The following is a 22,176-nucleotide window of genomic DNA, read 5'->3' on the forward strand; positions in this document are numbered from 1 at the left end:
GGGATACATCATCATCATCAGCTGCTACAACTGCTGCCGTTGATGACGATTGAACCACACACACAGACGCATATGGTGGGTTTTTAATGTGCAAAACAGTTTAAATTGAGAGATTTTCGTGTTTTGCACGCACCTCGGAATTATAACTCCATTCAGCAGAACCAATCCGAAATGGTTGTCTGACCCACAAACCTTCCGGGAGGAGATCTTTTGGGGGGGCTGCCAAGATCTATGGCCTGGCGTTTACTCGCATTATGAAGGCTTCCTGGTATTTGTTTAGAATGAGTGGGGTGCAGAGATCTGAACAAAACACTTCAAGTTTTTGTGACCAAGTCGTTATGAAAGGGAAACTTCTGTTTAGGAATTGACTAAACAGTTGCTTGATTGCCGGATTTCCGCCTGAGTTTTTTGTTGTTGTTGCCAAACTTGTTGCAAATGTAATTCAAATCAACATTGTTACAAAGACCAAACTGCCTAACCGTTCCTCAAACAGTGGATTTGATTATAATCATCCAATTCAGGTGTGCAATCGACCCCGATAATGATATGCATGTCGACCCGATTGATTAGTAGTTTTCTACGCAAACATGATCCATTTCATGCATTCTTTCTTCGCTAACTCTAGCCAGTCGTCGTCAGTAGCACGCGAGTAGACACACTTTAACGCGATTCTATCCCTAGGCGCTTCTCTAGCTCTTTATAACTACTGAGCCTGCAGGCAACTAAAGGAGATTCAATGAAGGAAAACACGCGAGATTGGATGCCACTGTTTGATTGACTGGCAGTTGGCCCGGATGTGGTTATCAATCTGATACAGGACTGCCCGTAGAAAAGGTTTTAGATTTGTTCTGCCTGTATCACGATAATCTTGTTCAACACGAATATTTGAAGAACTCCTATCAAACTGTGATATTAGGTCAATCAGCCAATGATATATGCTTGTTCGATCGTTTTCTGAAAAATACTGAACTGATACTTTTAAATACAAACAAAAAAATCTTAGAATTTGCATAACCAAAACAGAAGACCAATGTAAGAGTTTCTAATTTCTGAGGTCAATGTTTTTTTTCTCAATATTTTCACGTAAAACATTTTTATTTTTGATGAGTCGATACACCAGTTGATATAAAAAATCTCTTGATGAGCTTTCAAATATAGTATAAAGTGAATCATTGTTGATTTGATATGAGTGTGTGAACAGTGGTTTCAAAATTAAATGGAAAATTGATTTTCCAAAAAAAAAGTGCAATTTTGGAGCTTTGGTGTTTTGGGAACAGTTGTTTCGGGGCACTTTTTAGCTTGGTTGGAAATTTGTGCAAAAGATTGAAAATATGTTTTAATGTGTACTGCGCTACCCTTATTTTGATTAAACTAAATTAAAGACAGGTGATATTCGTAGCACTTAAAGTGTTCCTAAAAAAATAACATTCGAATTCAAAAGCCATTTTAAGGTAGAAAAGGTGTAATTTTATTATTTGAATATCTCGGAAAAGTGCAGGCTAATTCTTGTGCACCCAGGTTGCATTTAAAAAGGGTGATCTAGCCGTGCAAACGTTGAAAAAAAATCGGGTGGTCCGCGGTCCAAATAGCTATGCTCTAGCTAACGCCATGACTCGAAATCTGGACACTTTGTAGCATATCATTTTCGTTTTAGCTGACGAAAAATCATGTAAAAAGATGGAAATGGAGAAATATCATCAGGATGTAGTACAAACAGTCAATTTTAATAGAATGCATGCAAAATATGTCTTTTCTAACAATTTTTCATCTGAATTTCTAAATTAAAACGACTTGTTGTGCTTTGAATCCCGAACACTGATGAAAGCTGATTCGAAATCCGGACACTTTTGATTTTGCTTATGGACACTCGATTTTGCTTATGAATCGTACAAATTTGGACTGCAATTTAAGTGAATGGCATTCTTTAGGTCTCGAATAACATGTTAACATCAAAACAATCGATAATTTGTATAAAAAATTGCTAGAATTCAAGGAAATCAGAACCATAAATTTCTAAGGGCTTTTGTGAATTTGATTTGGTTAACCGCGGTGGATTTTCTTGAAATAATTCGAACTGTCAAAAATCCACCAAAGGATCTACCGGTGGATACTTTTCTACCACAGTTTTTTGTGTGATCAATGTGGTAGATGTTTTGGTGGATTTTTGACAGTTCGAATTAATTCAAGAAAATCCACCGCGGTTAACCAAATCAAATTAACAAAAGCCCTCTTCATGAAATAACACAGTTTTGACAATAATTATGCGAATGTCCGGGAATTCGAATCATGACGTTATTTAAAAAGCTTTCGTAAAGCTCTCCAAAACTTGCTGCTACTTGTATCACACTGACGTTTTTCATGTTTTCCAAACAAGTTAAAATTAAAGGAGCCCATATCTAGAAAACGCTGCACTTTATCAAAATAACTGTCAAAATTAGCAATTTGGAGTTCCGTTTTCAAAAAAAATATCTTTTCTTCCATTCTATTAAACAGGCTTACTTCATCACCAAAATCAGAAGTTTTCCAAAATAGTAATTTATGCAACAAGTTGCAAAAAGAAGATTTATTCAGCACGAGTCATACATTTACCTAACGAGGTTCAATGAAACACCCTTTGAACGGAATTGTAAGTCTAATGTCCATGTAATAAGTCAATTCACCGTTTAAATCAAAACATTGTTGAAAAGTATTACTTTTCAAAATAAGTGCTGAAAAATTCAACTTTCAGTGCTGTTATGTAGAACTTTTCATCATATGTTTTGAAAAGTGTTTCTGATGAAACTTTCAGGAGTGATTGAAAATAGTCTTTTTAGTGAATTTAGTGAATTTTCAGTAATAGAGAGTCCGTTTTGTGCTGTCATCGAGTGCGGATCGTTGTGCCTCGCGTGTGCGATTTTTTGTGTTTTTTTGGCTGTTTCGAGAAATATTTGTTCCATATTTGTGTGATTCGGTCCACTTTGGTGCTGGAATTGGTTTTGCAGTCGAGTTTCCGGTGGTTTTGTGTTTGAATCCCGTTAAATTTGATTTTTCTATTAGTTTTTTTTTGTCCATATTGATGATCTGCGCGGCGTCGGTTCAATTCGGTTCGGTGTGTGTTTGTGTATTAGTGTCGTCGGAAAGAAAAAGGAATGAGCTTGGTTGCCTGTATGCGTGCGTTGTTCAGCGATGACACGAGGTTACAGCGGGTTACATATGTGCCAGCGCAGATTAAGTTGGTGTAAGTGCGGTGGACACGGTAACGGGACTCTGAACGAAAGGAAAGGGGCGAAGGAGACGCGCAGCACTCATGAGTCTGAGAGAGCAGAGCGGCATCATTTTGTTCGGCAAGTTTTGTGGCAAACTCTGTGATCGTGGCGTGAGACTGATGTCGGCGGGAGCAGCGGCAGTAACTGGTGAGGAAATTCCAATAGGAATTCAGAGTGAGAGAGTGCACGTATGAGGGTTTGCGTGTTTGCGTGTGAGAGTACAATTGAGCTAGATTCAGTGTTGCCGGATTGTCCAGTATTTTTTGAATCCTAGATTATTTTTTTCCATAATTTATACGCGTTGACTTTTGCGGAACAATCGGCTACTAAATAAGGAACTAAACGGTTTAGTGAATTCGCTACAATGTGGATTAAAGCCGTGTGTGTGTTTGTGTGTGTGTGTGTGTGTGTGTGTGTGTGTGTGTGTGTGTGTTTGCGTGTGTTTGCTTGTTTGTATTTTCTGTGTCAGTGTTTTTATTTTCAGAGTATATCAGTTCATTCGGTGCCGTTAAACGTTCCGTGTCGTGGTCGGTTCTCCCCGCTAAGTAATTCCGTAGTTATCGTTTCGTACCGTCGGTTTGTCGTTCCATGTGATTAGATCTGATCGAAAAGTTGTTTATTTTTATCCGGCTTCGATTCGAGCGCGTCAGCCTTATTGTAATCATCGGTTTTATCTCTTTTCCGTGCGTGGTTGATTCGACTTTACATTGCTTTTAAATATCTTGAGTTTTTTTTGATTAGGTCCTATAAACATATGAAAGACAATAGTTGATTGGTCCTTTTCAAAAAAAACTCTGGATATTTTCTCAATCTTCTCAATGACTTAATACTATTCTTTTGCCGCGAAATAATTCAAAATCGGTCGATAATTAAAAATGTTTCTCTTGTGATTGATTAGATCATCACGATTGGGTGCGCGTCACGGTCGTCTCGCAGGATTTTCGTTGCCTTTTCCGTCTTTGTTGTCCCGAGTCGCGAATGATTTTGCGGGCCGAAAAGTTGTTCGGTTTCGTTTTCGTCCAGAGTATGTTTTGCCACGTTTGCCGTCGAGTTTGTCACGCGATTTTATTGATTATTGTTCGATCACATTTGTGTATTATTCTCAATCCTTTGACTTATTTATTTTATCTATTCGCATATTTTCTTATATATTTTTACTTTAACATTTGTATATTTTTAATTTAAAATTTAATATGTTTTCGCAAATCAAAAGTCCTTCCCACAGCACCAATGCTCGGAAGGCACGCGTTCGTTTAAAAACTTTCTAAATAATTAACAATGTATCTTTCCGCAGCCGGCTGCCTAAGATTTTTAAAAATTTCAACCGATAAACAAATTGCTTATGGTCGCATCACCTACCACAGTGAATCCTGACCTCATACCCATCTTACTAACCCCTCAAAACTCATGTGATACTTTGTCGGTGACGCAGTCGATTTGGCGGTCCCATCACTCAAGTATCGGACTAACATTCCCATCCACTTCCCCGTGTCTTACCACTGGTCGTGGCCGGCGTCGGTATTGATCAGCATGATAGGGACCTTTGAAAATTGCGAAGGGGTGATGATTGGTTCCTACTTTTTATCTGTGGTCCACGGAGCAATTTTTGGGGGTCCTGGTCAATAACGAAGTAGCAGCTACGGGTAGACACCAATGCTATGCTATGCTATGCTATGTTTTGAAAAGTGTTTCTATTTGATTCTGCTGTTTTTGGAAGATAAAAGTAGGTTTTTTAATCGTTTGAGAATGACAAGAAAAGTTAGTAGTTTCACGACGGAATTGCAAAAATATTTTTTGTTTCCAAAAATCATGGCTACGGTATTAGATTTTGCATCGCATTTTAAAATAAAATTCCTCAGTGTTAAAAAAAGATAAATATTGAAAAGATAAGAGAAATTTTCGATACGTTTTCAAGGTGTTTTGTGATCAATTGTGATTTCAAAGCATTTCTTCAAATGCTTCAAGTCAACTTTTGAGTCAATGTTCCATTGATGACACTCTATTATTTTCCCAATAGTTTGAGAAGATCGCGATATCATTTCAAATCTGGATCGTTTCTCAGCACAAAGCTGGGACGGTTTTCACTACAAAATTAATCCCCTCAGAGTTGAACAAAAGTTCAAATGAAGCTTCCTATACAGACATCGAAGAGATGGAATTTGTCGCCACGGTGATAATTAAAAAAGGTTTTACTTCAATAAAGAGAGCATTTTTATGCAAAGCTGCCGCTGCCAACGACAACGTGCTGCCGCCACTTTTGTGCTGGCCTGGTGGCAGAACAAGTCATTTCGGAAGGGCATAAAAGTGACTCTTTGGAAAACACGTTCTCGGTAGCTGCGGCGACACTGCCCTGCTGGTCATTAAACTGGTAATGTGTTCTTTAGCTGTACATGTCATTATATGGAATAAAATGCTGTAAATGCGAAAATTATGATGAATGCAACATGCATTCTTAGCTGTCGTTGCCAAATCCATTGGAATCCGTTAGCATAATTTTGGCAGTTCTGAATACTTGTGTAATCGTTTTCGTATAGTTTATTCTGAGAGAACAATTTATTAGTTCTAAAAAGACATCAATTGATAAATAGCGACGAACCCTTTCAAGTCATCAGATTCAATATTTGAAATCGTTTTCTATGAGGATTATCTTCTGATAAAAAGTGTGTTATTTATGTGCAAAGAGTATCTTGCAGTTCTTTATAAATTTATTACACTTGCGATAAATTGTTGTCCATTATCTCACCGATGCGGATGACCAACACACCATTTTATGAAGAAGGTGAGCAGCACTAATGTTGGCTAGTTAATGTTTCGCATCAATGCAACCCGCGCGCTGATGGCCGTGGATTATCTACACTTCGCCTTAAGTATGAATTATTTGCACGCGGTTGAGCCAAGTTAATCGAAAGCGCAGGGCTGCGTTCACACATTTCAAACGGGACTGGGAGCCGAGGGGATTGGGAATGGCTGAGGCGCCGATAAATTCTCACTTGTCATTTGGTCAGATAATTTATTAATTGAGATAATATAGCAAAGCATTATCCTACCCTTTTTGGTTCTCCTTGGGACCACTGGCCAGATTGACCTCCAGTGCAAAAGGCTTATTGTCTAAAATTGTTCACACGAAGTTTTTGCTCAGTTGCATTAAAAAGAAATATCTATAAATCTCTGTAATTTTGAAATTATCCCAGTATTCATCCTAAAATAATTTTAAAACTATATACATATATGTAATTTGTGCTTTTACTGAAACTGAGTGTAAGGTTGGAAGAGATAAGAGTAGAACCAAATTTGACTGAGTGGGCACTTGACCGGAAGGTTCCTCTCCGTGGACATTCAAATAGAGTTATGAATAATGAGCCCTCTCCAGGGCTCTCCCCTAATCGGTTATCATTGGCGGATTAAGTGTGTAAGCATGTAACGCGCTCGCAGAATGGCTCAAAGCCAAACGGATTGCTGCTTCTTGGGGCTGGAAAGATGATTCAGTAACTATTCTTCGCCGCCGGGTTTGTCTCGTAAATTTCCGCTCGATTGTGCAGCACGCTGCGTCGTTTTGCTTTCTTCTACAGTTACTTATGACTTGGAGGGGTTCGCTTCTTGGAAAGATAAATCCCATATTTCTGGTGGACGCGCTTGCTGAGCAGGTGTGTTGGCTTGGCTTAAAATTACCCGTCCAACTGCGCTGGACAAACTGAAGGGAAAAATGGCTCTATTAGTTGGGTAAGCTGGTGGCATTCAAATTGACTGCCACTATTTAAAAAAAACCGCTTCAAGTTGTTTGGGACCCGTAAATTGGTAGCATTTTATGAACGGCAATGGTTAAGGGCAGGTTAAGTATTTACCTGCAATCGCCAATGAACATTTGAAGTTGCTCTTTGTGGGAAAATGAGTTGCCGATGGCTTTCTTATTGATTGTACGGCATTTTTCCGAACAATCCGTTTCCTGGAGAACCATTCCAGAAATGATTTTATTTTATTGTTTGATGGCCCAAAAAAATTAGATTTTTTTTTTGTTTTAGCCTTATAGTGACCTACGCCGTATTATGGTGGCTCAAAAAATGATTTTTTTCGTCGATTTTCGCAAAAACCATTTTTTTAAATCACAACTCCGAGCCGTTTCAATCGATTTGAGCTAGCCACTTTTCTTTCAACTAATTTATAGGAAATTGGACGAGTCTTCCAGTAAAAATATTTTTGCTGTATTTGTTAGGAGGGTTGCTCCATCTTGCATTTTTCGTGAAACATTTCTCGAAAGAGAAGCAATAAATTCAATATAAAAAACATTGCGGTTTTTGGGAAAAAGGATGTGCAATTCTAACCTGAATATCTTTTTTCCCTTGATTCCAATCTCTTTGCGTGCTTCAGGAAATCTGTTCACTGCATTATTTCCCATCACCTCATAAGAATTGATATGATTTGAACCATAAATCATGCTCACGTGAATAATTTTCTATGACTATTCCGCTCATTGAATCAATTGAGATAAAGTCTCTTTGGAAACATTCCATTACGGAAACTCCCTCACACAGTCATTTTTCAACAAATGATCATTGGAAAAAGTAAGTTACAAGAAATCATACGGCGCGCACCTGTTGCTTTTTGCTGGTTCACCTTTTTTTCTGCTGCAGTTGCTGAACCAGAACCAAACAAAAACTCGTCCAACTAAAAAGCACAAGTGCACAGCAGCCTCAAGCTGATGTGCGCTGCGCACTCAGAAGCTTTAATGATGATGATGCGCATCAATCGGCCCTCATTTCATTCTGCGGTGGCATTCTGCAAACAGTCACCACCCAGCCACGATTAGCCAGCGGGCTAGAACTAGAAAAACTAGCCATTCAACTTTAACCATTATTTGCTCTCATATTTATTTGAACACATTTAAACGGCGTGGTCGCACAACGTCGACGCAACCTGGAAAGATCAATTACACACCCTATGCTATTGCTTATGACAGCCTGTTGGTTGATGATGATCCATAAAACACGTTGTTCATAATTTTCAGCCTCTTCACATTTTTTTCGATGTAAGTGCTTGTTGGTAAAAACCTTGTTTTTTAATCAACACCACGTAATTCATGGACGCGCCCCTTGAATGGTTGGTGAACTGGGTCTATCCACACCCCCAACTGACCAACGCGTTCTGCTTTGATACCAACTTGCAACTGCTCTGTGCGGTGATGACCATCATGAGATGAGATGTGGTGAAGATACCACCTACGAACACGAGTGCCATAATGCGGTGCGCGTTCATTCATAACTCTTCATGGACCACGGCGCGCCCATCAGCCATTATCATCATCATCAGAGCGGTTTGTGGCAGGTTGAGAGCTGTGGTTTGGGTAGAACTAGATCAGATGACCGGTGGTCTGGAAAGCACTTTCAGAAGAGCGAATTGCAATGTTCCAGGTAATGCGATTTTATATTTGGTCTGGGATTTTCCGCCTCATCCATTAAGGAAAATTTGAAATCAATTTGAGTTTAGACACCGCTAATTGGAAAACGTTCACTTTGTTTGCAAGTTTTCCAGCTGTTAAGTTGATTTAAAAGTTGAGTTTGCAGTTGATTCTTTTATGAATCTTTAATGTTGTTCTGTAACGAAATCTATGTTAACAGCTTCTGTAGTGACTCTATTAAACGTGTGTCGTTTTCTTTCTATAAGACTCCGCATGCGGGAGAGGGCATCGAATGCCTATTTTCATACATAGCTTTTTTGCGTCCATCTCGGTATTCATATCGGATACCACTGGATTTTCAGTTAAATGCACGATTCAATTGTTAAGTAGCTCAATTTTTTTTTTAAAGGCGTCATCCATAAAGTATGTCATGCAAAAATTGGTCAAAATGACCTCCCCCCCACCCCCTCACCCCTTTGTCACGCTGGCTCCGACCCCCCTCGAAACGTACGTCACATATTAAGGAAGCGTTCTTTTGTTACGTAACGCAAAAAATGTTTTTTGACTGCAAGAACATCGCAGGAACCCACCACAACCGTACCGAGCTCTAGCACTATCGTTCATTCGAAGAACACAACAACACGAACATTTTTTAAAAATTTTCGAACCGCGTATTCTCGGACACCGGAGTTGACACCCATTTCAAAACAAAAAAAAAACTTCTTCAAGCCCCCCCCCCCCTCATAACAAAATGTTCATACAAAATTCAAAAGTGTTGTATGGATCGTAACACGGCCTACGACCCCCCCCCCTACTGCGTTACGTAAAAAAAAAGAACGCTCCCCATGTTCTTTTTTTGACTGAAACATTGTTGAAAAAATGCTCTTTTTTATCCTCGCCCTAGCATGCACAATACAAGCTTTTATGGGCAACATAGGGAAGGGTGGGAGACTTGATCCCATTTATTTTTTTCGCACATATCTCTCTCAATTTATCACTAAACTATGAACATGTTACATGATTTGCAAGCTTAAACATTCAACTATGTTTGGCTGATAAGGGCATTTGATCAAAAATGTTCTTTGAATATGCCGAGTGTTTTTAAAAAATATTTTAAACCGGCATTTTCAAAATATTAGGGGAGCAATTCTCTACCAAAACCGGAAATGGATTTTATTTGTATTTTTTGATTTGGCTCAAACTTTGTGGGGGCCTTCCCTATGACCAAAGAAGCCATTTTGCATCATTAGTTTGTCCATATAAATTTCCATACAAATTTGGCAGCTGTTCATACAAAAATGGTACGTAATTATTGGAAAATCTGTAACTTTTGAAGGAATTTTTTGATCGGCAAAGTTGTAGGTATTGTTAAGGACTATTTAGAAAAAAATAGGTACACGGAAAAAAAAAATCCGATTTTTTATTAACTTTTTTTCACAAAAACCCAAATTCCCAAAATACGTATTTTTTGATTTTCGAGATTTTTTGATATGTTTTAGGGGATAAAAATCCGCAACTTTTGAGCCATAGAGAAACATGGTCAAAAAATCTGCCGCCGAGTTATGATTTTTTGAAAAACTGGTGATTTTTGGAAAACATCGAAATTTCATACATAAAATTTTTTGACCTCATTTTTTTATGCAAAATTGAATTTGCAATCGAAAAGTACCTTACAGATTTTTTGATAAAGGGCTCCGTTTTCAAGAAAGTTTGATTTTAGCGAAATATTTGCTGTTTTTCGATTTTTAAAAATAGTGATTCTGTAAGTTTTTTGAAAACTTTTTCTTACTCTTGTCTATTCCATAGTTATAAGTAATAATTTTTCGATTGAATTACGGTGTAAAACACAGCTGAAAGGAACACCAAAACTTTGTTGTGTACCTAAATGAACTCATTGTAACTTGATTATTCACAAATAAAACCGAATGAATGAATGAAATGAATAAAAATAGTGACCATGAGTGACCATTTCTAAAAATATTTCTTTTGAAGAGTTCAGAAAATTTGCCATAAAATTGTCTAAGAGACATTGAAGATTGGACCTCGGGTTGCTGAGATAGAGCCGCTTTAAGAAAAAGAAACACGAAAATTGAAGTTTTCAAAATCTCGCCAAAACAACCCACCGTTTTCTAATGACGATATCTCAGCAACTAATGATCCGATTTTCAATGTTAATACATAAAACATTCGTGAAATTTTTCGATCTTTTCGAAAAAAATATTTTGAAATTTTGTAAATCAAGACTAGCATTTTAAATGGGCGTAAAATTCAATGTTTGGCCATTTTAAAATGTTAGTCTTGATTTGAAAATTTTCAAAATATTTTTTTCGAAAAGATCGTATATCAACATTGAAAATTGGACCATTAGTTGCTGAGATATCGTCATTAGAAAATGGTAGGTTGTTTTGCTGAGATTTTGAAAACTTCAATTTTCGTGTTTTTTTTCTTAAAGCGGCTCTATCTCAATCTTCAATGTCTCTTAGACAATTTTATAGCAAATTTTCTGAACTCTTCAAAAAAATATTTTTAGAAATGGTCACTCATGGTCACTATTTTTAAAAATCGAAAAACAGCAAATATTTCGCTAAAATCAAGCATTCGGTGGCTATATCTTGAAAACGGAGCCCTTTATCAAAAAATCTGTAAAGTACTTTTCGATTGCAAATTCAATTTTGCATTAAAAAATAATGTCAAACTTGTTTTTGCATGAAACTTCGATTTTTTCCAAAAATCACTGGGTAATTCTCTACCAACTCACACGAAATCGGGAAAAGTTGCCCCGACCCCTCTTCGATTTGCGTGAAACTTTGTCCTAAGGGGTAACTTTTGTCCCTGATCACAAATCCGAGGTCCGTTTTTTGATATCTCGTGACGGAGGGGCGGTACGACCCCTTCCATTTTTGAACATGCGAAAAAAGAGGTGTTTTTCAATAATTTGCAGCCTGAAACGGTGATGAGATAGAAATTTGGTGTCAAAGGGACTTTTATGTAAAATTAGACGCCCGATTTGATGGCGTACTCAGAATTCCGAAAAAACGTATTTTTCATCGAAAAAAACACTAAAAAAGATTCAAAATTTCTCCCATTTTCCTTTACTCAACTGTAAAAAATTTTGGAACATGTCATTTTATGGGAAATTTAATGTACTTTTCGAATCCACATTGACCCAGAAGGGTCATTTTTTCATTTAGAACAAAATTTTTAATTTTAAAATTTCGTGTTTTTTCTAACTTTGCAGGGTTATTTTTTAAGAGTGTAACAATGTTCTACAAAATTGTAGAGCAGACAATTACAAAAATTTTGATATATAGACATAAGGGGTTTGCTTATAAACATCACGAGTTATCGCGATTTTACCGCCCCTCCGTCACGAGATATCAAAAAACGGACCTCGGATTCGTGATCAGGGACAAAAGTTACCCCTTAGGACAAAGTTTCACGCAAATCGAAGAGGGGTCGGGGCAACTGCTGTGTGAGTTGCCGGAGAATTAACCCACTATTTTTTTCAAAAATTCATAACTCGGCGGCAGATTTTTGACCATGTTTCTCTATGGCTCAAAAGTTGCGGATTTTTGTTCCCTAAAACATATCAAAAAATCTCGAAAATCAAAATATACGTATTTTGGGAAATTGAGGTTTAGTGAAAAAAAAGTTGAATAATTAATCTGCAATTTTTTTTCTTCCGTGTACCTATTTTTTTCTCAAAAGTCCTCAACAATACCTACAACTTTGCCGAAGACACCAAATTGATCAGAAAATTCACTCAAAAGTTACTGTTGTTTGAATATTTACATACCATTTTTGTATGGACAAGCCGGGACCGTGGTGTAGGGGTAAGTGTGATTGCCTCTCACCCAGTCGGCCTGGGTTCGATCCCAGACGGTCCCGGTGACATTTTTCGAGACGAGATTTGTCTGATCACGCCTTCCGTCGGACGGGAAGTAAATGTTGGCCCCGGACTAACCTAAAAAGGTTAGGTCGTTAGCTCAGTCCAGGTGTAGGAGTCGTCTCCCTGGGTCCTGCCTCGGTGTAGTCGCTGGTAGGCAGTTGGACTAACAATCCAAAGGTCGTCAGCTCGAATCCCGGGGTGGATGGAAGCTAAGGTGTAAAAAGAGGTTTGCAATTGCCTCAACAATCAAGCCTTCGGACACTTAGTTTCGAGTAGGAATCTCGCAATCGAGAACGCCAAGGCAATGCTGTAGAGCGAATAATTTGATTTTTTTTGTATGGACAGCAGCCAAAATTGTATGGAGACTTGTATGGGTGAACCAATGACGCAAAATAGCTTATTTGGTCATAGGGAAGGTCCACACAAAGTTTGAGCCAAATCAAAAAATACAAATAAAATCCATTTCCGGTTTTGGTAGAGAATTGCTCATGCTTGTATTGAGATTATGGGCGGTTTATCGCAGTTGCATACAACCCAAAAATTGCATGCAATATGAACAAGAAGCGAATTGCCCTAATGCTCATCAATCATGAATCATGATGCCACGACAATCATGATGCCATGACTTACATCAAACTAGATAAATGTCATTGATCTTTTACTGAGCCGAAGCTTTTCATTTGTATTGCAGAGCACGGTCAACAACCGGATAGATAACCATCAAATTGCTCAATTGCATATCGTTTAGTATCCGCTGTAAACTGCGCGTATTTAAAGTTATTACCGGCATATCCAAGGCATAATCTGACTAGCAACAATGTAATGCAAAGTCACCATAAATTAATAAAAATCCAAACCGGCGCACGTTTAATTCCCATCCACGCGATGTACTCTAGTTTCAATACGCTCGAACAAGAGATTACATTGTAAGGTGGGCAAATCTCGTTCCATAAAAGTGTACCACCCGACAGCAGTCGGCAGCGCCCTTTCGGAACTTAAGGCCCATCAAGAAATGGATTACCACCATCCTACGGGTTTTGTGGCAGACAGACGGACGTTCTTTTTTATTGATCGTAATCGAAGGTGGTGTTATTTACGGTCAAGTTCAGCAACGCCTAATGCAAATGATCCCCACACGCTGCTGTGGTATAAAAAGTCTTACCTCGTACGTCGTCCACGCAGATGCCAAGATCTTCGCGGTAAGTGGCCAGATGCGGTAGACACTGGCACTTACACTCGGTTTCCGATTCGGCGGTCAGCATGTCTGTCCGGAAGAGGAGGAAAGGTTCGAAATTGGTGAATTAGGTTGGTGGGCAATTTGTGGCTAAAACACTTACCTATTTCTTTGATACTATTTTGCCCGGCGATGGGAGTTATACCAATCGATAGACCAGCTGTGCCGCTCGATAAACCAACGCAGGTATCTGTATCACATTTTTCATTTTCTGAAAAAAAGAAATTATGAAATTAGTAGGTGCTGCACTTCTGTACTTTTCTACAGATATTAACTAAAAATTGGCAATTCGATGGTATTTAAAAATGTATCAATATACTGGAAATAGCTGTAAAAAAGGCAAAGCTTAAAATAACAATACAAAACTCAAAAATAATAATTGCCAAAGGCCAATGCATTTCACATTTTCAACAATATCAAGCATAATTTCGTTTATCGGATAAATTGCTGGAGGATGTACAGGTCAAACTATTTGGAATTCAGTAATTACATGGCCTCGTTTTGGTGGGCTAGGGTGTATCTTTTGTGATTTTTTTCACATCATCTACTTGCAATTTATAATAATTCAAAAAACAAGCTATATTAGTTAAATAATCTTAAATAGGAACAACTGGCCACCCTAACGATCACATCGTGTAAAATCCAATGTTCATCTGCTCTCACACACCTTGGACTCGATTCGACAAATGCTAGCATATTGTGGATAGATGAGCAGCATTTAAATTGAATAAATTAAAATTACATAGAACTAGCATGTGGCTGATGAGCACGCAGACAAAAGCCCAATTTACCCTCGAACGATAAATAATCGAATTCCATCCCTGCCTTGGCGTCAGTCGGGGGGCCACTCGTCATCATCACCATCATCATCAGAAGCCAATTGTTACCTCATTTGTCAAATCACGCGCCAAGGTTTGTCTTTTCCCGGCAGGAAACCCGCGCGCGGTCATCGGACTACCGACTTTACGACAACTCAGATGCCATCTAAACAATCACCTCGGCAGAGATGCGATGGCCTCAAAGTCGGAAGCGCCGCCGCCGACTGACCGACGACCACCGCCCGAGATGATGACCGGGACCGGACAAAGGTGAAATGTCCTCAACCCGTGGCTCATCCAAGTTGGCCATGGTTGACGAATTTCGGAGTAAAAAATTTATGCTAATTACATTTCTTCTGTGGCCCTGGGTTGAGTGCTACTGGAAATTGGTGGCTGATGGCCTTTTGTCCGACCGACAGACCGAACGACCGGTTGACAGACTTATGTGGAAAAATAATTAAACCTCATGGACGAATAAAAAAAACTGCCGCGATGAGCGTGAACTGACGACGCGCTCGCGAGTGATTTATCGTGACGATAAACTCTGCTCTAAATGCAAATTTTTCGCGATGACATTGTCGGAGATTTCGACCTGAACGTGCGCGGTCTTTTCGCCGATCGATGGACCCAAGCAGGCTGTGAAGGTTCGGTCGTTTTGATGCGGTTACTTGATACGCGGCGGACAATTATTATGACAAAGTTAAGTGAATATTTTGAGATTGTGGATAAGTAACAAGCTTGGGAACAATACAAATTATAGGTTTATTTGCATTTAAAATTCCGTATTTAACCGAACTTTTAAAATAATTATTTGTTTTTGTATTTTTACTTTACGTTACTTTACTTTATTTTACCTTATTTATGATTATTTTATTTTATAACTTAATAACTGTAAACAGTACGTGAGCTAAACAAAATCTATAGCAAATCGTCTGCATTGTGCTAACTTGTAACAACGATCATTTTGGTCGAAAATTAGTTAATGTTGACATTTTGTTTAACTCAACAAACCCTACAAGTTATTTTACCCTTTCAGACTTGATGGGTTATAATGACAAAAACGTTACTTTATCCACCTTAAGGTGGTTGATGTCTTCCTCACATTAATATACATTTGAGAGGGTTATCAAATCTTCAATCATTTAGGCTCAAGGTCTTTTGATTGCGAATCTTACGATGGGTCGCTTGATGGATCCACTTATCTTTTTATCAAAATATCTGAGACCCGGCCTCAAAAAAGTGTATAAATAACACTTAAGTGCTAAAAAATTTGGATAGGGTTATCAGATCTTCGATGTTTTGGGAAGGTCTTTTAAATACCATTCTAAAAATGTATAGCATGGCGGGTTTCTTCTTATAAAAACCACCCTTTTTACAATCTTAACTTCATAATATTGAATAGGGACTTATGGGACCCCAAGACTAATCGAATGATACCAAAACGGTCCGAATCGGATCATCAAGTGCTGAGATAATTGATTGCACACATCCATATCCAAACACACACACAGACATTTGTTCAGGTTTTGATTCTGAGTCGATATATATACGTGAAGGTGGGTCTAGGAGTTCGTACTAAGAAGTTCATTTTTTGTGATTTTATAGTCTTTCCTCAGTGAGGTAAGGGTTATTTTCTTAGAATGCAAAAACTAACAAAAAAATATAAAATACTATACCAAAAAAAAAGTTGCTAGCACAAAAAAAACATTAATTTTTTTTTTATTGAATTATTCAGCAAAATTTCACGGAATTTTCCATTTGTTTGATAAACATTTTATAATTTAAGTTGTTGTAAGATATATTTATAAAAAAAAAACAAAACAAAAAAGCAAAGTAATTCTCTTATACGACCCCTGGGTCTTTTGTGGTCTCTGTTGCCTGTTTCTGCTCATTTCTAGGCGTCCGAAGGTTATGTGTGGTGAGTCACCCAAAACCTCTTTTACGCAAATAGACCGACGTTTTACTTCCCCATCCGATAGAAGGCCTGATCAGGCAAATCTCGTCTCGAAAAATGCCACCGGGTCCGTCTGGTATTGAACCCAGGCCTTACTGAGGTGAGAGGCTACCACGCTAACCACTGCGCCACCGGACCCGGCGACAAAACAAAACTTGTGACAAGCTAAGTCCGATATTTCTTCGGTAACTCATCTATGAGTTAGGCGTCATCCATAAAGTATGTCACGCTCTAGGGGGGGAGGGGGGGTCTGAGCAATTGTGACATTGCATGTTATAAGTATAGGAAAAGCGTGACAAAGGGGGGAAGGGGGGGTAAATTTTGGCTGATTTTTGCGTGACGTACTTTATGGATGAAGCCTTATAGGAAAAGCTTCCCCGAATCCGATGCAATCGACAGAATTTGATTTTATGTCAACGCGGACTTAGCAGAATTAGGTTAAATTTTTAACAAAAAAAAATCTAACAATTAAAAAAAACATGCGTTTTCTCCAAATTACACATTTTATGGCTATGAAACAGGCGATTCCACATTCTTGTAGACGGCTCATATCATTTGGAGAATACGCATGTTTTTTTTTATTGTTCGATTTTTTATGTAATTTTGTTTACCTAATTCTGCTAAGTCCGCGGTGACTTATAATCAAATTCTGTCGTAAGCCTTATTTTGTGTTTTACAATTTTGATAAGAAATCGAAGGATTTGAACAAACACCATTCAATCTAGTGCCCGTGGCGTTTGCTTCGTTATGGCGGTTATGTGGTAGTTGTTGTCAATTTTATTAAGGGAACTTTAACCCTATGGGTCATTCGCTCCCGTAAATGTGGTTGTAGAATCAACAAATTGCATTGCTAGTAACAATTGCTCATACTTGAAATATCAAAATTGTAAGAATAACGATCGTAAGAGCGATTGTTCCTCTTGCCCCACTTTCAAACAAAAACTAATTTCTCATCAAAATGATCGTGCTTATCTTGACACGTCATACAAATTGGAAAATGTGGAAAATATTTTTTTGAAATTTATATTGGTACACATATTTTAAAAGTAATGCCATCTTTTGTGTTTGGAAATATACTAATTTACCTAATTGTTTTGGTGAAAAATTTGATTTTCCCTTTTTACGTAATTTAACGGTTTTATTTGAATTTAAATGATTTATATGCGGTTTTCGAGGGTTGCGTTAAAACTCGCCGTGTTGAGTTTTCAACCACTAAAAATGACTAAATTGTTTATAATTGAAATTCGAAAGAGATTAACTTCTGTTTGCCTGTGGTCCTACAATCTTTTGTTGTGTTCTAAGGGTCAAGTCTGTTTGCCTGTGGTCCTACACATTTTTGTTGTGTTCTAAGGGTCAAGTCTGAAGTCAAATCTGGGCCATACAATCAAGTGGAGTTTGCGTGTTAGAATCCATTAGAAACTCACCAAATGCATAAAACAGATCACCGCCGTGTTGCCGCGTGAGGTTGGCGATCCTGGCCGAATCGACAACCCCGCCGACACGTGTGTGGCCGGGGGTTCGCGGCGCCCCGTAGTTCGAGATGGTGCCTTTGGCCGCCGGGGTCGGGGCAGCCGCCGCCTGGCACAGGGCCACACCGGTGCCACCAGGTAGCGGCGGTCCGGTGGCCAACAGCAGCAGCACCAAGCCGACGACCAGCATCGTCGGCAGCACCGAGAAACCGCGCCGTCGGCGATGCCACCGGGTCAGCGGAGAACAGGTCAACCGTGGTGCCCGGAACCATCGCGAGGATTTGCGAGTGCTGCCGTGCCGTAAAGTGGGTGCTGACGACGGTCGTGGGTCCACGTCGGAGGACGCTAATTGGGGCGTTAATATGTTATAATTATTCTTCTTGAAGTATCGTGGCAAGACCAACGATTTCAGCATTTTGATCGTCAATTTTGGGTCTTTTGGGTCTTCTGGCTCCTCCTCTGGCTGGCATGGCGCAGGGAGACGGCTCTCGTCGGACGATTCGATTGAGGCTGTCGTCTTTGGCTCATCTGGCGTCAGGTTGCTCGTGTTTTGCTACCGGTGGTGGCGCTCGTGGAGCCACCTTAGCCATTATTTCGTACGATCTGTCTGTCGGTGACCATCGGGCGAGAAGAACCTGTAAATGCGAAAGAAAAGAAGAGAACAAATGTTAGCACGGGGAAATTAACCTTTTCTCCAAATGAATGCTCAATAGACCCGAAATTACGCCTTGGCGTGTTTGAATAAATTTTCTTTTATTCAAATAGTAATTTTTGAAGTTTCCGATAATTATGTTGTAAACAATTTGATTAATGATTATTGCGGTGCATCTGTGCTGAGAAGTTCTCTGCAAATTATTTTTTTGTGTGTTGTAATGTTCATTCAATTCTCCATACAATTCTGATTAATGTAAAACTGTATATAATTACCAACGATTTTTTTTCAATTTTAACATAAAAGATAGATAGATTTAACTTATTTGGCAGTTTTGGGTTCACAAGGTGACAATTATGTATCATTTTCATCCACATGGTGTGAAACCATTGATCTAATCCTTATCAAAAATATCTCTAAAAAGCTTACAAAAATACCGATTTTCTAAAGAAATTCTCAGCTACCAATCCATCGCGGCAATTATACAATGTTAATCCACACGCACAAAACAGATCATCTTCGGTCCTCAACTCTGAACTGGTGTGTAATTTGTCAGATTAGTCTTTCTTCTGGTTTGAAAAATGAGCGACCTGCTGCCGGCCAATATTTATGCGCCGATGGGACGGTGGTGCGTGTGAACAGAAGTTTCTTCTCTTCCATTCACCACGGCGCGACGGCGACGGCGACGGCGACGGAGTGGATGGTTAACCGATAATAATTATTATCGGGTCGCGGCAAATGGTCGTTAAGTTGAATGGCTGATGTCATGCTCAATGACCTGGAGATCAGCGATACTGTAATGATTCAATTTGGGTTTGTTCTTGGCTCCGTTCTTGGAGTTGGATTTGCTGTATTCTCAAAAATTTCTAAACAATGTCATTTCACGAGTACCCTTTAATAAGAGCGTACACCGCCTAATGATTATCGAGCATAATCACTTCACCAGGGCGATTAAGTTGCCTTGCAGCAGTCAATTTATTCATGTGCAAGCAATTCAATCAACCCTCCGACATGCAGTAATTCGGACTCAAAACATGGCTTCTGGGTAAGATCAATCAGCATCAAGCAATGGAAGCAGCAGTTTGGTGGCAAAACCCATAAATATTTACGATTCTGATGGCGGGGCCAGACTTGGCCGCTCTCGGATTACATATGCAAATTGGAAGGTGGTGCTCCAGTTTAAATTTAACACACTCGCACGCCCAGGTGGGAAACGGTGAGAAACCGCGAAATTGGGTCTCAGAGGTCCGGGCAAATTGAAACATTTTGTTGGGATGTTGGGCGGTTTGGTTCGAAATGACCAATTAAAGGAATCGTTTATAACCCTTGGGAGAGTTTGCTGACTTGGTTGAAATTTTGTGAACTGGTTCTCACTTGTTTGAACAGAAAGATTGAACTATACACAAATATTATGATTATTATTAAATCAGTAAAAAAAAAAAAAACATTATATTTCCTTGCAACGAGTATATTTTTCAATTTCAATTTTGTTTCATTCATATCAATGTCATTGACTTTTATCAAGTTTATTTATGGTAAAACTATAAAAATATAGGTGTAAAATTTCGAACATTCTTCAAAAAATTCAAATTTATGTTATTCTGTTTCATTCACATCCGTCGCCTTTTTTATTGAATTGAAATATTTATATCTTAGTCTTGTTTTCCGTTCGATGACCAGAACATTGATTCGCAACGACTATCGCTTCACACAACTATATTATTCTTTTGTGAATTGAGTTATGAGAAGAAAAAAGGTGCAATAATTTTTTTTCGTACTTTTGGGTTGGGTTAAATTGAACATTTTTTGATAAATTGAATCACAGTCCAGACTCGATTATTTGAAGCCTCGATTGTCCGAAGGTCAATTATCTGAAGTTTGATTATTCGAAGCCGCCATATTGGCCGCCACCTTAGATTATATATTTCCATGTCACTTTAGAGCATGTTTGAAGTCAAATTTGTGCTCAGCGACTCTAAAAAAGGCAAAGTTTTGTTTTCGTGACATTTTGACTTTTTTTTACTTCAAGTTATTATATTATGGGGTTTGTTAAGTTTTACATTCTTTACATTTTAAGTGATGCAGCATCTCTTTAGCGCTTTTCAACTTTGGTTTTGGTTTAGGTTTTTGTTAAATTTTTGTTTCTTCTTGAGATTTATAAATTGTATCGTGATCGTGACATAATTATTCGAAAATTTGAAGATTTTTTATGCATTTTAAATTTCCTGTAATTTAATTGTAAGACCTACACAGCAAAAAAAATGAATTTGGCAGGCTGAAAATTTGGTTGGTTGAATATTACCTCTTTATTTGACTAATTTTTAATACAAAATGTGTAAAAAGAAACTGATGAAATCTCACCAGTTTCTGATATTACACATTTTTTGACACTAAATCTGTCACCATTCCCAAATGAATCTTACCCTCATTTTTTTCTGTGTAATAGATTCTAATCTTAGTTGAAGTAGGGGAACAGCACCTAATTCCAGCGTGCCTCTAATGTTGGCTGGTCAGAACGTTGACATTCAATTAAAGCTAATTAAAAGCGTTCCAACTGAAATCGAGTGATAAATAGCTCAATAAGAAGTGAGCAAGCAAGTCAAATTTTGCAAAACTTTTGATAGAAATCAAAAGTTTTGCTAAATTAGATGTTTAAAAAGTGAAAATCAGCAAATTGGATGGAATTAAGAGCGAGTGCTGAACCTGCCAAAGATACGAGAATTTACCCTAGTTGAATTAAATGATAAGCCGTTTAATTAATTTGACACCCCTGAATAAAAAAAACTATGTTTTAAACAGCAAATGAGATTTCGGGAATAGAGGATTTCTAAAATGTAAGTCTTTTATATGATCATTTTCGAAGAAAATGTATCATCACTTTAAAATGCTCTGTATTTAATATAACGAACTTCTGCACCAAATTGAATCAGCATGTGCCAGTTGTTGCATTGTTGAATCCACTGAAGGAATTTTTGATCTAAATCAATTGTTCTTGAAAATTTATATATATTTTTTTTATTTATATTTATTTTGATTTTCTCTTCCATGTACATTCATTCAGTTAAAATATTATTGAGTGTCCAATCACAATCGATGACTTTTCACCTCAATTTTAAATACTAGCAACTTTCATTTATTCATGAAATATTGTAGCTTTCGCTATTCAGTGATTTCAAATGTAGGAGGTCCTACATGTACAAAGAGGAAAAGGGATACCTTAAAACTAACTTATAAACTATATAAAGAGCGGATCAATGCAGCTGAAGACTGCAATGATTTTTGTCGAAATGCATAAATTATCTTATTGGACATAACATCCAAAGTGTCAACTTCGGCTATTTGATGAAGTTCACTGGTGCTAAACCAGGGAGGAAGTTTCATTGAAAATTTATATAATTTTGTGGTACAGTCCTTGAAGTCCTAGTTCGTCGCCATCGTGCTAACTTGTCGTACGTGCATTTTGGGCCAAATTGAGTTAAGAACGCCATTTTGTGCAGCTCGCAATGCCTCACCTTTTGACCTT

The 22,176-nt window shown here is 38.2% G+C and overlaps 1 protein-coding gene across 1 annotated transcript in view; it reads right to left on the reverse strand.

The window, feature by feature from the left end:
- The window catches only part of LOC120427294 (uncharacterized), a 147,006-nt gene that overhangs the window by 59,269 nt on the left and 65,561 nt on the right, over positions 1 to 22,176 (reverse strand). The window contains exons 3-5 of the mRNA XM_039592146.2: positions 17,957 to 18,636; positions 13,864 to 13,971; positions 13,689 to 13,790 (exon numbers count right to left, since the gene is read on the reverse strand). Of these exons, the coding sequence (XP_039448080.1) occupies positions 13,689 to 13,790; positions 13,864 to 13,971; positions 17,957 to 18,416 (670 nt within the window). The 5' untranslated portion in view covers positions 18,417 to 18,636. The remainder of the gene's footprint in view (positions 1 to 13,688; positions 13,791 to 13,863; positions 13,972 to 17,956; positions 18,637 to 22,176) is intronic.

This window comes from Culex pipiens, chromosome 3 (assembly GCF_016801865.2).
Source record: "Culex pipiens pallens isolate TS chromosome 3, TS_CPP_V2, whole genome shotgun sequence".
Classification (NCBI taxonomy): Eukaryota; Metazoa; Arthropoda; class Insecta; order Diptera; family Culicidae; genus Culex; species Culex pipiens.